Source organism: Phoca vitulina, unplaced genomic scaffold (assembly GCF_004348235.1).
Source record: "Phoca vitulina isolate PV1807 unplaced genomic scaffold, GSC_HSeal_1.0 scaffold25, whole genome shotgun sequence".
NCBI lineage: Eukaryota > Metazoa > Chordata > Mammalia > Carnivora > Phocidae > Phoca > Phoca vitulina.
This window is the reverse complement of record NW_022589728.1, coordinates 13,382,936-13,401,610: the sequence shown is the minus strand read 5'-3', so window position 1 is coordinate 13,401,610 and position 18,675 is coordinate 13,382,936. Positions and strand designations below refer to the sequence as shown.

Sequence of the window (18,675 nt, the reverse complement as noted above, 5' to 3'; positions counted from 1 at the left end):
AGTGTTCAGAATTTCTCCTACCTCCTATTACTCAGTTCTTTTTGAAGAATATAGCCGAGTCTGTTTTTTATTCAGTCAGGATCAGAAACTGGAAACCCCACATCCCTTGGAAGAACTTTATCCAACCCATCCCACCTATATCGTTTTATATAAGAGACAAAACATCACAATATGCCTCTTGGCCCTGCCTTTCCTGTGTTCGAAGTAGTTTTTCCAAAGACTTCTCAGGCATTTTGATAAGCCAGTAGAGGACGTAGTGGAGACTGCTAAGGGAATTCCTTCTGGGGGGTAGTGGGGCTCTGGACTGTGCACCGCTAGCCCCACCTGTAGTTTCTGTGCTCCTGTGTTTGGAACCTGAGTGGTCAGTGAGAAGGAACTCATCATAATTCACATGCCTCTAACCTCTCTTTCCCCCCTCTTCCTTGACTTGGCTCGATGCCTCAGTATATAATTGGATTCCCACACCAGAAATGCGAGTGTCATCATTGACACTCCCTCCATCTCTGCAGCTAATCCCAAGTCCTGGTGAATGGGCTTCCGAAACATTTCTCAAACCCATTCTTTTCCCTGTGGCTCTAGTGATCTAGTTCAGCCCTCATCAGCTTCCTGGACAACCGTGGTCACCTTTTAGCCTATCTTCTCAACTTGATACTTGTCCCCTTCAAGCCCATCTGTCATGATGCCATTAGGGTGATCTATTCAGAAGTACAGGTTAGGCTGTATCAGCCCTGTGCCTAAACCCTCTTTTCTTCCCCATCTGTGTCAGTCAGGTTACTTTCCGTTATAGGCAACAGAAAACTAAACTTGAATTGGCTTAAGCATGAAAGATTCAGGTGACAGATCAGTTGTGAACTTGGTGAGGAATTTGGACTATATTCCAGGTGCATTGGGAATCTGGGAAAAATACTTAAATGAGGTATGGCATAATCTGACTTATTTTAAAGAATTACTTTCACTCCTAGTTAGAAAATGGATTGGATGGAGCAAGAATGGAGGCAGGGACCACTCTGTTAGGAAATGATTGGGTACCAATCCAGGAAGTGATCATGGTGGCCTGGAGTAATGTCATGGCAGTGGAAATGGAGGGGAAAGTTTTGAATTTGAGAGATATTTTTGAATTACAACTGATGGAACTTTCTGATGATTGTGAAGGAAAGAGAAATCAAGGGAGACTTTGGTTTGGTTTGAATAACTGTCGGATGATGGGGCCATTTACCAACTGTTGGATGGTAGGGAAACTAGGATATAGAGGAAACTGGTTTAGGGGAGAAAACCAAGGCTCCATATTAGATATTTTAAGTTTGGGAATGTTGTGAGATTCCCAGGTGGGGGTATCAGGTAGGGGGTTGGATGTGCCAGTGGTGGGAGCTAGATGAGTGAGACCTGAGATGGATGTGTTTGGGAGCCATCATCATGAAGGTGGGAGTTGAAATCCATACTGAAGTGGGTTTAAAAAGTCCTGGAGTAGAGAAAATCAGGCTGTGCTGATACAATTAGTTTGCTATTTCCTTTTAAAAAATCCTCTCATTACATCATTGCCAAAATAAATTTCAGGTAAGTTTGTTAAATGAACACTTTTTCAGAATAAAATTGGTTGAAAATTTATCTTGCAATAATAATAAGGCTTTCTTAGTATAGTATCAGTGATGGAAATAATGAAGTGACTAATACTTTATGATGCATACAAGTTTTTCAAACCTAAAATGACAAGTAAAAGAAATTCTGAGAAAAAAATATTGGTAAAGGTGGTACAGTGCTAGTAGATCTCTAACGTACTAAGAACGAAATCAGTAGGCAAACCTTAACAAGCCAGTCACAACAGAGAAAGCTAGTAAACGCTCCCAGTGCTGCCACTGAAACAACGAAATATGCCAGAATATTAATTGTGATCAGTGGGAATAGGTGAGATTTTTTTTTTTCCTTTTTCCTTTTATGTGAAAAATATTTCCAAATCTTCCATTTGGGTATGTATTATTCTTAAAATTAGAAGCAAATTAATATAAGAAGAAAAATTATTAAAATAGCCGCATACATGTATGAGTTTTAGAAAATGCTATAAAAATTCTTCCTTTTGACCAAAGTCTGTTCCAAGTCTTTAGGAGCAAAAGGAAAGCTAATATTATCTTATCTCTAGATTAAGGTAATGTTGAGTGGGTTGTTAGCAATGAAGATCTTAAAATGTGATGTAATTTGATAGAGTGAATCAGATCAGTATATTATTATACCATTATGTGATAAAGTCTACATACAGTCTCTTTAGTTGCAAATGGGAGGAAGTGGCCAGGGAAAAAAGCAAGATGTTAAAAAAGTCATCTCCATATTTTTGGCCAGTCTTAGAATATATTATCTTGAATATTATTTTTCAGAAACTTTATTAAGGATAGTAATTTACTTTTAGGACTCTGATCTTTCAATTTCTTTGCGTTGTTTCGTTCATGTTACAATTAGGGTTATGTCTTAAAAACTTTTTAACAAAATATTTTAAACATCTTTCCTCAGCTTTCTTATCAAGTCTGATGCAAAATTGTGGTGAAGACCTGGGTTTTAGTTCATATCTCCTTTGCCCAGGCAGCGAGTTTTGCAGTTAGTCAGTTAGGCAGATAATGTAAAGCCTATTTTATGAACACTTGAGAAGTATACAACATTTTGCGAAGTTCTAGCTAATTCTTCTTTGTTGTAATAGTGTGAAAACTTAATGTTTTTGTTATCATTGCACGCGAATCCCAAAGATGTCTGTAAAAATAATCACTGTAACTTAGGTACAATCTGTATCTTAAACACTGGTCAGTGATATATAATGGATTGTAATTTTCTTACTTATTTTAGAAGAGCACGTGCCCCCTGCTGAAGAACAACAGGAGGTACCACCAGGTATGACATTTTGTTGGATGCATTGCTCTTTCCTTTTCTGTTTAATTTAAAACGTACTGTTGATAGGCACAGTAGCTGTATGAAATCAGTCGATGAAGAGGAAAAATCCTGAGAGAAGGATTAATTATACCTAAATTTAAAGAGAAGATTGCGTTTTGATCAGTTGAGCCAAAGTAAAGGAAAATACATGTCAGATTCAGTCTAGTACATGTTTGTTGAGCTAGACTGTGAGGAGTGTTAATGATCAAAGTACCATATGATTTTTGCCATTATAGATGGTAGTAGTAGTAGTAGTTAGGTGGTTTTTTTTTTAAATTGATAGGCTAATTGATGATGGATCAGAATTGCCTTAAGATGAAAGTTCTAGTAGTGCATACTTTTGTGACTTTACGCTTCTTCCCCATTCCCCATTTCCGTGAGGGCATCTTAGTGCCCTGGGCAATCCTGGCTGGCTGCCTAGGTCTTGTTAGTACCCGAAGTCTTTCTTTCCAGCCCACTGGGTTAATCCATTTCTGTACTTTTCCCTCCCCTCTGCCACATGCCCTTCTCACAGCAGTGAATTTAAACAGTGGGAACATCATTTCGATCAGGGCCTGTGCTTTCAAATGGCCTTTGAGAGATGACATTAATTCTACCTGCAATCAGAAATTAACATACAAGCCTCCTGTTCTCATAGTGGGAAAGACATGTTTTGTGAAGAGGGGGGTTTCTAGGACCTCTATCCCAAGGGTATTTCCTCTTGCTTCTGTGTTTTATTTCCATTTTCTTTCTTTTTGGTTGAATTTTTGCTCCTATTTCTTCCATTATGCTTAATGTGAATTTTGTAGCAATGATGTGCATTACTCTTGTTGATTTTGGTAGAAATAATTATAACTGCCAAAATCTCCTGACTAATAAACTTCAAGGAAAAAAAATAACTTTTATAATCAAAGAATATTTTTAGTTATATACCCCAGCTCATCGTTGCTTATTTCACGTTGGGATGTTACAGGCTTTGGCGGTTGTCATACCGTGTACATTTATAGCATCTGTACAAATGCTTAAGAGAACTGGGTTGTTGGTATTATAATGTGAATGAGAATAGAAATGCATGGAGAATTTGGGCTTTTACATGATGGATACTGCGCAGGTACGTGTATTTTGTGTTTAGGAAAGGTGCACGGAGCAGGGAGAGTTGATGTTTCTATCCTGCCTTTGTAATTGCTGCTTGATTGTTGAGGGTGCTTCACGGAGGGCCTTGTTTCTGCCTTGAGGCAGAGCACGTTACTGAGTTAGCATTTCAATTACCGTCCAGGACTTTAAAGAAATTGTCTTCGAAGTATTTTTTAAAATAATGAGTTTTTACAACATTGACTCTTTTCTAGTTACAGTGCACATTTTTTAATATTGACCTGACTTTTGCGAAGGCATAAAAAGTAATACTGTTTTCTGGCCAGAAATTTCTGTGCTTTTATTTCCATGTTTTATAAGCTGAGCGCAAGAATTTCCTTACAACATAAATATAAAATACCCCATGGTTGGGGTGCTGGAAGAAGGTGCTTTTTGAGAGGAGGTATTTAACAACCGAAGCACGTAAAAATGAAGATTTGATTAATATCTGTACTCACTGACATACAATAAGTTCCCCATAAACCGTGACCATAATTACTATTTTTTTTTAGTAATTAATTAGCCTGATCTTCGAGGTGGATCAAGAGAAGTTAAACCCTGAAAGACCTGCTCAGGAAGTTGTAACCTGTAATTTGGTGTCATAAAAATTTGATTGACCTGCTGCCCAGTTACAGTGTGACCTTGCCAGAAGAGACTATAAGGCCAAGAGTTAGCAATAGTTATTTTTAATGATTGCGCTTGCTTTGCTTATTTCCCGTTATTTTCATAGTCTTACTGTATATTACAACCTCTTTTATTCAGTCTTACAAAAGAATAATAGTTGAAACTCTCTATATTCGTGATCTTCTTGTACAATAAGCTGACTGCTCTTGTAAGTGCTTAATTATCTGTGTGATTACAAAAACTGCAGGAACACTGATGATAGGGCCTGTCTCCCTCCTTTGCAATGCTCCTTACCTTTCAGTCTTTAAAATCCATTATTCAGGGGAAGCTTTAATGGAGGACCTCTGCAACATGCTAGCTGTTAGTTCACTTTTTCCTGGCCCTTGGAATCTTAACTGATGATTACTTCCTCCCTGATCATTCCAAGACTAGGTTATACTGTCTTAATATTTCTTGTTTAAGTTCACAATAATGTATTTATTGGCGTGCTTTAACCCCACAGGGCGGGAACTGTCTTAATTCACCATTATATTGAGCCACACACTAGGGCCCAGTGAATGCGAACCTTTAGTAAGCATTAAACATTATGTAGGAGCTCTTCTAAGCACATTCCATGAATTAACTCATTTAATGTTTCCAGTTGCCTAAGAGGTAGGCACGCTGTTATCTCCATTTTACAGATGAGAAAACCGAGACACAACAAAGCGGGTCTGAGAGCCGACAGGTGGCAGTACGGAGGCTGCCCCTTGCATGCTCGCTCCAGAGTTCACACTCTTGGCCTCTGTGCTCTAGAGGGTTTTTCATAAGGGAAGGCCTAAGGGCTGATGCATTCTGAGAACTGTTTTGATGTGGTAAAACTAGAGCTGTCGTCTTACTCAGCATCTTTCTCTTCATATACATTAGTACTTCAGCTAGGACCTGGAAGTGGTAGAAAAGTAAGTTGTCCAGTAGCTTGAATTTTGTCATCTTTTGTTTATATTTGTAAATTTATAAATGCTTTGCTCTTGACAAGGATGTAAAAAGTCAGTCCTAAGAATTGATCATTCTGATATTAGAAGTCAAGCATTTTGAATACCAGATTTTTTTTTAAATTGTTTTTGCAATCCATGCTCCTTTAGTGGGTTTTTACTTTCTCTCTCCTTATTTATTTATTTGACAGAGAGACAGACAGCACAAGTAGGCAGAGCAGTAGGCAGAGAGGGAGAGGGAGAAGCAGGCTCCCCGCTGAGCAGGGAGCCCGATGTGGGACTCGATCCCAGGACCCCGGGATCACGACCTGAGCCGAAGGCAGACGCACGCTTAACCGACTGAGCCACCCAGGCGCCCCCAAACCCAGATTTTTACTTGTAATCATATAGCGTGTGATTCTGGCAATATGACAGAATAAATATGAATAGCACAAATTGATTCATTTATGAAGGAATCACTTATGAAATTCATCCGAGGAAAATTTCCTGCCAAACAGTATGTTAAGGTCCTTTCACTAACTGGTTCCAGTAACAATTTTTTTCTGTCATACCATGCCAGAGAAAAAAGAAGTTAATGTTATGTTTTATGGTGATAATCATTATTCAAGGTGGAGATATGTGAGCACCAGTGTTTCTGCTGCTCCCGTCTCTCTGAAAATGGAGATAACATTGTAACTCAGCCCACCCTGGACTGGTCTAGCAATGGGGATGGCTTTGCTCTGCTGCATCTGCACGAACTTTCACTCATGCCACCCCTTGTCACCCAGCATTTCCTAATGTGATCACTAGGACACTAGCCAGCCTTAGTCCAGCAGCACTAGAGGTCTTCGCTTATGTGAATAAGCGCCTAACATGAAGGTTACTGTTATAGATTTCATCGTTTAGGCAAGAAGTACGTATTGAACAAGTACAAAGGTACAGGTTTGCCCTGGGCAAAGAAGATACTCGAGCAACAATATAGTGCCTGCCCCATAGCGGGTCGCAGTCCTATGGGCTTAGAGCTGAGTAAAACAACCACTATGATGTCATCAAGTCCCCAGAGGGGTAGACAGGGCAGCACAGAGAAGGAGGGATAATTAACCCAACTTTGGGAGCAAGGGTGTGGAGAGTCACATAGGCCTCCCCATGTGTCGTCGTGCTAGAGCTGAGTTTTGAGGTGTGGGATTGACTCATGGGGATTGGAATTGGAAGCAATGTGCAGGGAGAGAGGGCGGATTGACGGGAAGAGTCCAGGACGATTCCCGTTTTCCTGACCTGAATGCATGAATGATCAGCCCTTCGTGGACCTATTGGAGGCAGGAGGAAATAGAGAGTAGCAGAGGAGGTGACTGGCCCGATTTCGGACATACTGGCTTTGCAACTCGGTGAACCACTTCTGAGTGGAGTCGTCTTTAAATGTTCAGGAGCACACATTTGGGTCCTTCAGAATTGTAAATGGGCTTTTAGTTTATTTGCCTTTTCATCGGTACTCATCATTATGCCTCGAACAGCTTCCCACAACCTCAGGTATGTTTGATGGCACAGGTTACGGAAATGCTCATTCCTCTCACAGGCTAGCTCGCTGACAAATTCTAAGAGAACCTGACGCCAAATGCATTTGTAAAAACATTTTCTGTTGAGGTGTAATTGACACACACAGACGTGCTCACTCGTTGAACGTACAGCTTAAGGAACTTGCGCCTGCGATCCATTCCTGCACCCACTCGTCAGAATGCTTCTAGTGCTCCAGAAATCTCTCCTTCCTCCCGCTCAGTCCCATCCCCCCCAACCGCAGCTGTGCTGATCTGTATCACCACTGATTGGTTTGCTTGCTCTTGAATTTAATAAAACAAAACCAGAAGCAAACACACACAAATGCAGATATACTTTTTTGGTGACTCTTTTTCGTTGTTCAACATCGTGTCTGAGTTTCATCTACTTTGTCATGCATAGTATTGGTTTCTATTCATTGCCCTTTACTATAAATACATTACATTAAAAAAATCCATTCTACATTGATAGCTGTTATGAATGTTTCCAGTTTCTTGACTGTTATGAAGAAAGCTTCTATGAATAATTTTGTACATGTCTGTTGTATATAAATACTCATTTCTGTTGGATATATAAAAGTATACAGATGATTTCTAGTTACCTCACATTAGCACCAAATCTACCTATATAAAAATGTCTGGATACACATACACACACACACACACCCATATATAGGTAGGTAGATAGATAGATGGATATATAGTTAGATAGGAAGGGAGGAAGGAAGGATCATAATCCAGATTTAGAAATTATATCAAAATTTGGCTGGGCCTTTAAGTGCACCATCTTCTTTTCTACTTGAATTGTAACAGCTCTAATGCTGTGATGGTAAAATCAACCAGATACTAAAGTTTGGAATGAGGAAGTATTTGCAAAAAAATTGGACAAGAATGACTTTTACTGTATACTTTTTTTACCCAATCATTTATATTGTCAGTAACATTAAAAACTGACATACGATTATATTAATGTATTTTCACTGCAACTTACAGTATCCAGTGCTCCTTGAAAATCCTTCCTGTATTTGTTTTTCAAATATCATGCTAGATTTCTTTTTTCTCTATTACATTTCTTATTAATAACAGTGAAAACACTGACGGGAGAAAGAGAGTTAATGCTTGTATCTCTCAAAAGATTGAAATTCTTAAATTTAGTTGTAATTCTCAGATGCTCTAAGAAGCTTAAATTTTCATCAGCAGCTTTGCAAGTAATTCCCAGGGACTTCTCTGGGTAGTTAATCACTGTTTAACGAGTTGCCCTTAAAAACAACAATAGCACATAAAAAGCATTTACTTCTGTCGGTGGGTTTTTTTTTTTTTTAAGTAGAATGAAAATGAAGCAGTTTCACAGTCTGTGTCTGGTTGGTCCTTTAATTTAGATTTCCCCTTATTTTTGCAGATACTTAAAGCTTCAGAAAGACTGCCCCCACTACCGCAGGAGGACCAGCCTAACCATACGCTCCAAAAGATGGCTGTGATAGGTCTTGTGACGCAATTACTGAGCAGACCAAGATCTTTGGGAATGAACACTAAAGATGTTTTCAATCAATCATAGTCCACTGGCATCTTAGTGTATTTTTTTTTTTTTTTAGAAACAGAAATTACATGTAATGTTACATTCCTGCATGTCCGTTTTCAATAGCTTTAGTGGATCCTTTGGTTTTTCTCCTCTCTTTCTTGTTGTGACACAGTTTCCGATCTTACCTACATTTATGTGTGTTGTTCAGATAACAGTTGATTATATTGACGATGTAGTAGCATTTGTCTTGGCAGGGTTTTACTGTGTATATGACTGGTAATTACCCCTACGTCTGTTGGACTGACCTGTGTAAACAGCATAAGCGTGACCTCAAAGCCATGAAGAGTGCCCTGCGCTTGCACTCTGAGGCCCACTACTGACGGTCACGGTTAGCTGTGAAGACTGGAGTTGTATATACCCGCACTGATATCCTTAGAAGACATTTCTACCTTAGCTTCGAGTGTTCAGGGTAAAACTCAAATTTTGAGGTTCCTGGAGCTGGTAGCTCATTGATGAGAAAAGTTGAATATTTCGGTGAAAGTCTTAAGTTATCATGGTTAATTTATTTTTCAAATCGAGGGGGAACAGTTAAAATTCCTTGCTAGGATATAGGCAAAAGGAATGGCCTGCTCTGTCATGCAAAAAACGCTGTCGGGCACCTCGGATCAATCATAGAATAGCTTTGTCCCTTCGGTATTTGTTGAAATTTTAGAAAACCTGTATAAATTGCCGGTGCACATCTTAAAGGTTGCTCTGCCGTTGACTAATTGAGTTATGCCCTCACAACACTGGAGACGGCCCCGTGATCTTACTAGAGAATGATGCCTCTAGCTGGGTTGATGTAGGGCGTGTGGAAGGTGCACACAAGCTGCTTTTCCTGCTGCTGTTTGCAACGTATGAGCCTTTTCTTTTCTACCCTGAAGAGTTTCTTCTACTTTTAAAGTGGTTTATTTGGGCTCGGCAATAGTTGCTGTGATGAAAATACTCATTTATTAGGAAAAGAAGGTAGTGACATCATTTTGAAAGGACCATGAGCTATTAAAATCAAAGGAAAAGCCATAAGAAGTAATTTCATTTCCATGTCAGGGATAGCTCTTGATTATGTTAACATTGTTTTAAGATAAGATGACTTTTTTCTCCCCTGCTTTTAGGGTTACAATCAGAGGGATTTTATATTTTTATCCTTATAGATTGTAGTTACAACATAGTGAGTGATGCATGCTGACCCAGTGGGTAGTGAAATCCAGAAGACTGAGTTACTAAGAAAAGCAATAATTTTCTAAAGCTGTGATATGGGTAATATGGAGTTGCTACTCAAATTCTAATAAAGCTCTTAATTCATATTGTGAATTATAGAACACTACTTTTTATAAAGCCTTATTTTTTTAGGGAAACTTAGGAGTGACATAGAACTGATAAATGAGTAGAATTTTGCTGGATTTTTGTATATAATCTCTAGAGCTCTGGAAACTGAGGATTCGTTATGCTGTGGTCAACTTCAAATACTTTCTGATTCCAAATATCTGAATTAATGAGCCTTGTCTTCACAAATACGAGCCACGCTGGGCAATATCAATGGATTTTCTAAAAATAATGTAAATGTCTTCTGTTTAATGTTATTTGAGTGCAATAAAATGCAGAATTCTTCTCTATATTGTCATTATTTTGAATTATTTTGTTATATAACAAAATCAGTTCATTTTATACTTAACTAGTATATTAGAATATTACAGTATCCTTGATGACTGAAATCACGAAGGTGTACCTTCGACCCTTTCTTAACCTATTTGTAATAGGTGATGTTTATTTTGTTTAACATTTACTCTGATGCTACATTGCCAGGAGCCAGATTAAAATGAAATAGCCCCTGCATCCATCCTTTGTAGGTTTTTTTAGCACCTAGCAGTTTTGGTAATTCCCTAGTGAGGCAAGCCCCACTCCCCTATAGCCTCCTGCTCCCCCATGACCATTGTACCATGAGGACATGAACTCCATCGTAGTTGAGAAGACGAAAGAGTCTGAGCAGGTGGAAGGGCAGGTGAGGGTACGGCAGGTTCTCTTTCCATCTTCATTCTTGGGGCAGAGGAGAACTAGACAAGTAGGGAAGAAGCCTCCGGGATCCAGAAAGTGTTGTTTTCTCCTCCGGCATGCCAGAAGACTTCAGACTCACTCACTCAGGATAAACAGACCCACTTTTTTTTTTTTTATTATGTTATGTTAATCACCATGCATTACATCATTAGTTGAAATCTTGCCATTTGCAACGACGTGGATGGAACTGGAGGGTGTTATGCTGAGCGAAATCGGAGGGGAGACAAACCACACAGACCCACTTTTACTGACCGCATGGCCTCTGCCGAGCGCTGAGCGAAATCGGAGGGGGAGACGAACCACAAACAGACCCACTTTTACTGACTGCATGGCCTCTGCCGAGCGCTGAGCGAAATCGGAGAGGAGACGAACCACAAACAGACCCCCTTTTACTGACTGCATGGCCTCTGCCGAGCGCTGAGCGAAATCGGAGGGGAGACGAACCACAAACAGACCCACTTTTACTGACCGCATGGCCTCTGCCGAGTGCTTTGTGTGTGTCGGGCACTTGCGTTTTCCCAGCAGGTGGGGCTTATCCCGGCTTGCAGATAAGGAAACTGAGGGGCAGAGAGGCCGAGACACCTGCCAGCCATGGTCCTTCATGGTGAGCACGTGGGCAACAGGTGGCAGGTGGAAACAGTTGGAGGGAGGCCAGAATGCAGGCAGGAGAGCAGGTCGGAGACTAACAAGTAATAGTCCAGGTGACGGTGGACGGGCCGACCTCGGGAAGCACTGGCAGAGAGACAGAGAAGGGGGACAGGAAAGTTGTGGCTGGCTGAATGGGCCAGCGCCGGGGAAACAGAGTCCTGGAGAGTCACAGATGCCAGGGACATGAGGAACTGGCGAGGGCAACTGGGCCCGGATGGAAATTAGCTTTGGATGTGCGTGAGGGCCAAGAAGAACTGGTCAGTAAGCAGGGAAGCACAGGTACTGGAACAGCATAGAGTTCAGGATATTAAGTGATTTTCTTTAATGGTGTATGATCATTTTTGAATGATTAAGATCCCGTTCTTTTTAGTAAGGTTTTCCTTATCCTGAGAGGGGGAAAAAAGTAAGTACAGTTAGGGATTGCATCACACCTTTCTTCTTGGATACGAGTGCTTAAACCCTAAGTATGAGTTACAAGTGAACTTGGGCGTGGGTAATTTTCAGAATTGGGCTGAGCAGATAGCTCCCTTTAACTTGGACACTGCCCGTCATTGGAACATACAGAGTGTGATTGAAGTATTATTACAGAGGATACTTTCTAAATCAGTCTTACCTGTTCTGTGACCTTTGGCAAGATTCCTGAGCCTCTCTAAGCCTTAGTTTCCTTATCCATAAAATTAAAACTACCTCCCAGGGTTGATGGGGTTGATGGGATCGTCTGCAGTAAGTGCTTAGAACAATGCCTGGCACCCAGTAAGCATCCAGTAAGTCCTTCTCCTCTGGGGCACGGCGAGGTCCCCATGGGGTCTCCCAGGGAAGCAAGTGTACACAGAGAATAAAGCATGCAGAGAATAAAGCATGTGTACACAGAGAATAAAGTAAAGCAGAGTAACACTTTACTGTGAGCTCTGCAGAATACTAGTGAGGGAAGCTGGATCTCTGAAAACGCTTTTACCCACTGAAAATCAGAGGGGCCAAAATGCCTGCTCTGCTCATTTCCCCATATCCAAACACGAGTCACAGATGTCCACATGTTGGTGTGAGGTGAAGGGCAGAAGGGGACGTGAGAGAGAGAGCTCTTGCCCAGAGCTGGGGAAGTCTGGCCTGGACCTTCTTCGGTCAGGCTCATTGCCCTCTCGTAAATACTGCTGCTGGGGAGGAAGAAAAATGGTGGCCCTTGTTCCCCGGAGGGTGCCTGGCCAGGGCCCTCCTACCCATTTAAAATGGGACCCATTCAAACCACTCCTCCTTCCTTACTTCTCCCCTGGGGGCGGGAAGATGTGTGGTGAGCCCTAAACTCCTCTTCGTGGGTAGCACCCACCTGTTCTCTCTAGTCAGGTTAGCAACTTGCATTTCGTGCTTGCGTTTTCAGATGACCCCAGCCCCGTGCCAGGCGACGGATTCCTGGAGAACGTGGAGGGGCACAGCCTTCCTGCAAGCACTGCTGGTAGCACTGGAAGGGCCCCTTGGGGACCAGGATTGTGTGTTGATGTTTTTCCTCAATCCTGTGTCCTCCGAGAGTGCATCCTATGAAATGATGCGCTGCCTAACTTTTTGATAAAGGAGGTTATGGTTAATACGATCAGAAATTCTAGGACATTCGACAGAGATCTAGAATGGCTTTTTGTTTTTGTTTTTGTTTTTAAATATCCCGTGTACGTCCTGCAGCACTGGCAGGAAGAGTGTGCCAGTCAACTTGATAAAACCCACTCGTTGCACGAGGCAAAGCCTGCATGTCCCTATCTCCCGTTTCTCTTTCAGGGAAGGTAGGGAAGGGCACTGGGAAGATTATATGCTTTGGAATGATGTAAACAGCTGACCTTGATAGGTCAGGCACTCGACTTTCCCAGCCTCAGCTTCTTCCTTTGCACAGAGGGAGACAGACCTCCCCCTAGAGAGGCAGGAGGCAGTAGGGGGGCGCGATGTACTTAGACTGAGCCTGCACTCTGCAGCTTTCACAGGTCATTCCCTTCCTCTCCATTGGTGTCTTGAAACGCCTGACCTATAAAAAGCCCTCCCTTGTATTGGAAGCCTGCCTCCCATTTACTTGTCACTTCTAAAAAGTGCAATGTTTGATAGGAATGTATGGAGGAAGCCGGCGAGCAAAAAAATCGAGTGTTCAGTGGTTGTACCCCTGATCTCACCCCACGGCCCGGTCTACTCTGGGGGAAGAACTGAGTCTGATTTTGTATCAGTCTCCCAAACTCTGCGCTATCCTGACTCCCACACACATGCCTATACACGTATTCCTAGAAATACCCAAAGCTAGATAAGTACCTACGGGAACTATAATCAACTGGTCTACCGTGAAATTTAGCTAGACCCCAACTTCTATGAAACAGTGGGCCAGATCTGAGATAGTGCAGAAATGAGGTTATAAGCACAGGGTCAGTTCATGTGCCATAGTTTTCCATGTAAGGTGGATGTTGTTTGGTCGAGGTTCTGGGTGGGTTTTACTGCACACGGTCCCATTCGTGGGAGAGACCCTACGACTGTGGTTAACTTATGAGAGGCTGACACAGGTGGGCTGTCTGGCCCATCTCGGCTCCTCAGCACCTGGGCTCAGTGCAGCAACCCTTAGTGTTCCAGCTGTGTATGTGTGAAGTCCTTGGGGAAGTGAGACTGGTGTCACCCCAGTGAGGGGGACATGTGGCATTTCTTTAAAGCACATGGTGGCTGTTAAGGTCTTCTGGTTTTAGGAGACAGTATCAATATTGAACAAGCTTTGGTGAGGGCTTCACTCCACTCCAGTTCGCCTTTATACCCACAGAGGCACTTTTGGAGGAGATGACCCACAGCCCTACTTTCCTATTAATGAGGAATACTTAGCCTGGTGCCTCACACCTGGTTACTTTTATAAGTATAAGCCTGGTGACTTTTAAAAGCAATTCAAATGAGTCTAATCTCAGTATTTTGTAACAAATTTCATGTGTAAAGAATTCAGGGTTTAGGAAAATTGGAATTCTATGCCCAGAAATATTTTTCTTAAATTATATTTATTTGAATTCATTTAAATATGGTCCTGTATTTTGAGATAGCGAATGGGGACTTTCACAATACTTACTTTGTTTTGTCTTTACTTTTCAGAAACAAATAGAAAAACAGATGATCCAGAAATAAAAGAAAAAGGTGAGATCACCAAATAAACTGCCTTTCAAATATACATAGGAAGAAAATCATCACACTATTCATGAATAACATGCTGATTTTATTTTGTATCACCAGTGAAGAGAAATTGCCTCTGGGTTTATTATTTCGATGGTTTTATCAACAAACATTTATCAATATTTACATAAACATTAAGAGCAAAGTCTCTAAAGAGGTAGCCTGGTTTCTAATCCTGGTTTTGCTGTTCACTATATGTATGTCTGAGAATTCCTTGCCCTCTGTGCCTCAGTTTCCTCTCTGTGATATGGGAATAAAATAGTACCAAGTTCAGGGACCAGAAGACTCCTGTTTCTACGATAGTAATTAAATGAAAATATGTGTAAGGTACTTAAAGCAGTGTATGGCGCAGGGAAAGCACTTAGGAAATGTTAAATATTATTGTTTATATTAACATCCGTGCCAGGAATAGAGATCCAGAAATTACTAGAACATGTTCTCTTTTTATAAGGAACTCTGAATTGTTGGAAGGACATGCAAAGAAGGTTACATCCATAAAGAAAGAATCATCTCTGCCTTCCCACAGTTGATTACAATGGGATTCTAATAAATTAAATAACCCAATAGAATTTTAAGTCAGCTCTTACAAAGATTCCTTAGCTTACTTGGAGTGAGGAACTAAGTTAAACAATTACATAGATGATCATGGAATAGTGCTTATGCTTTTTTTTTTTTTTTTTTGCATATTCTACTTCCCTTTGTTCTTTCCAATTGTGGACATTTTTATTTTTCAGTATTTAATTCAAGCTTAGACAATAAGAATCTCTAAATAGTAAGGCTACTAATTTTATCCCTCACAAATATTTTTTTATATCATTTAATTAATTAATTAATTTTTTCATCATGATTAGTGTGCTCTTTAATCCCCAACCTCCCCCACCTGCCTCCCCTCTGGTAACCATCAGTTTATTCTCTATAGTTGACAATCTGTTTCTTGGCTTGTGTGTGTCTGTCTCCCTATATTTTTTTCCCTTGCTCATTTTTTTCTTACATTCTACACATGAATGAGATCATATGGTATTTGTTTTTCTCTGACTGACTTACTGTACTTAGCATCCATTATACTATCTAGCTCTATCCACGTTGTTGCAAATGGCACGATTACAGTCTTTTATTTTTATGGCTGAATAATATTGCATTGTATATATACCACATCTTCTTTATCCATTCTTCTATCGATGGACACTTGGGCTACTTTGATAGTTTGGCTGTCATAAAGAATGCTGCTATAAACATAGGGGTGCATGTATCCCTTTGAATTAGTGTTTTTGTATTTTTTGGGTGAATACACAGTAGTGCGAATACTGGATCATAGGGTAGTTCTGTTTGCTTTTAATATTTGAATGATAAAATCTTTAATGATTGAACATTACAATTTCAGAAATGCCTTTAATTTTTAGTGATGAAAGCAGTGTCTATATTTGAGAAGATATTATAGTACATAACATGTTATAATAATACATCATGTACATGGTCTTAGTGTATAATTATTTGGTGAGCATACAGAGTTGCTGGCCTCTGGCTGTAATTTTGCAGCCCGTAGGCTGGGAACTAGGCATTTAGTCATGCTTTTTTTTTTTTCCCCTGACTTGTTGTATTTAATTTTTTTTTTTTTAAAGATTCTATTTGTTTATTTGACAGAGAGAGACACAGCCAGAGAGGGAACACAAGCAGGGGGAGTGGGAGAGGGAGAAGCAGGCCTCCTGCGGAGCAGGGAGCCCGATGCGGGGCTCGATCCCAGGACCCCGGGATCATGACCTGAGCCGAAGGCAGACGCTTAACGACTGAGCCACCCAGGCGCCCCATGTATTTAATTTTTTATGAAAGCAATACCAAGATACAGTTTTAAAAGTATGACTTTTAATGAAACACAGCAGCCTTCTACCTCCCTAATCCCTGTCTATGAGGCCCATCCCTGAGTTTCTTTTAGCTGTTTCTTCTAGTACTTACCTACACATTTCTAAATAACTAGCTACTTGTGCAACTTTCTCGTCGGTGTTAGAAACTGTTGACTTTTCTACGTAGATGACTGGGATTTAGCTCAGTCATGACCCGAGTTCTCCATGCTGCCCCACCTTCCTGATCTGCCAGGACACCACGGCATACTCTGATCGTGATAAGTAAGTAGCCCCCTTCTCCCCAGTTTTGTTTTCTACGATTTCAGTGACCCGCGGTCAGATGTGGTCAGCAAGCAGATGATCCTCTTTCTGACCTATTGTCAGAAGATCACTAGTAGCCTGATGCTACGCCACAATGCTTGTGTCCTTCCCCTCACTTGATCTCATCACGTAGGCATTTTCTAATCTCACAGCATCTTAAGTAAGATGAGTACAAGATATTTTGAGAAAGAGAGAGACCACATTCATATAACTTTTATTACAGTGTATCGTTACACTTGTTCTATTTTATTATTAATTATAATAATAATCTCTTATGGTGCCTAATTTATAAATTTAACTTTATCATAGGTATGTATGTATAGGAAAAAGCATAGTATATATAGGGTTTGGTACTCTCTGTGGTTTCTGGCATCCATTGGGAGTCTTGGAATGGGTCCCCTGCAGATAAGGAGGGACAACTGTACTAAGGAGAAAAAACAAATCAAGGAGGAGGGTATCATCAGCTTTTGCTAGAGTTGATCGCTTCTCAGCCTTTTGGCTAAGATCAAGTGTAGAATTGATCACTTCCTCGATTCTAGAATGCTTCCTTCACTTGGCTTGCTGGTTACCACATCCTCTTGGTTTTTCTCCTACTCTCTGCTGTGTGTGCTTTTCTCAGCCTCTTTGGAGGGCTGTTCCTCATCTCCCTGACCATCTGGCACTCAAGTGCCCCAGGACTCAGTCCTCAGAGCATTGCTCCATCTGCACACACTCCCTCGGTGATCTGACCTAATCTCCTCGCTTTAAATATCTGTCTGCCAAGGATTACCACACTCGCCTGCAGCCTGGGTTACCGTTACCCGGTGTCTGCCGGAGAACCTCGTTTGGACATCTGATAATCACTTCAAACTTAACTGGTGTAAACTGAACTCCTGACCTTCCCTCTCGAAGCCTGCTCCTCCTACGAAGCGTCTCTTTCATGCCTCCCTGTATTTCCCTCAGCAAGTCCTGTCAGTCCTCTCCCCACAGCATATCCAGAATTCCACCGCCTCCTGTCCCCGACACCCACCACCACCCAGCTCCCAGCTACCACTGTCTCTTGCCGGCATTATTCCGGTTGCCTCCTAACTGGTCTTTCTGCTTCCACCTTTGTCTCTATAATCTTTCTCAATACAGTAGCCACGGTGACCCCTTTAGAACCTAAGCTGTGTCATGTTGCCCAGTGCCTCCAGCATCTTCGTATATCCCTCAGAATAAAACGAAGTCCTTTGCCGTGGTTTACAAGCCCTCATAAAATCCATTCTCCCTTCTCTGTCTTCTCTTGGTTTCCTCCCCAACATCACATCCTATAATACTCTCTCTCCTTTGCTCACTCTGCTCTAGCTACATGGGTTTCCCTGCCAAGCACGCACAGGACCCAGGACCTTTGCACTGACCGTTCCTTCCAGGTTGACTCTTCTACCCAGCACCCACATGGCTTGCCACAATCTTTGCTCAACTGTAGTCTTCTTAGTGAACCTCCCTAACCTTATTTGAGGTTAAAAACCCCTTACTTTCCATACCCTGTTTCCTTGCTTTGTTTTCCCTATAACACCATGTGATTATATTTGATAGTTTAATTCTTCAGTATTTATTGTCTGAACCTCCCACTGGAATAAAATTTCCATGAAGACACATTTTTTCTCTTCTGCTCACTGCTGCATTTCCTGTGCTTGGCACATAGTAGGCACTTAGTGAATATTGTTTGAATGAATTTCTATTATGTTTCAATTTCAGAGGATTAATATGAACAGACATTACAGGCTCTATAAAACCCAAATTGTAGGAGTAAGAACCAGACCCAGATAGAACTCTTAGGATGGAAATCCTTGGGAAACCCAAAACTTGAGTCAGTGACACTGGAGTAAGAAGAAGACAGCTGTTGTCATCCCTAAAGAAACCAGAGTGTTTACATGGTCCCCTCTGTGACCTCACATGTCAGAGCTCAGTGGATGCGGGGATCGTCATACCCA

The 18,675-nt window shown here is 41.2% G+C and overlaps 1 protein-coding gene and 1 pseudogene across 1 annotated transcript in view; both read left to right on the top strand.

Annotated features, from left to right (window-relative positions):
* Window positions 1–18,675, top strand: part of ASPH (aspartate beta-hydroxylase) — a 181,941-nt gene that overhangs the window by 54,579 nt on the left and 108,687 nt on the right. Inside the window, exons 13-14 of the mRNA XM_032421682.1 lie at window positions 2,827–2,871; window positions 14,487–14,528. Coding sequence (XP_032277573.1) covers window positions 2,827–2,871; window positions 14,487–14,528 — 87 coding nt within the window. The remainder of the gene's footprint in view (window positions 1–2,826; window positions 2,872–14,486; window positions 14,529–18,675) is intronic.
* Window positions 17,203–17,338, top strand: LOC116643288 (annotated as a pseudogene).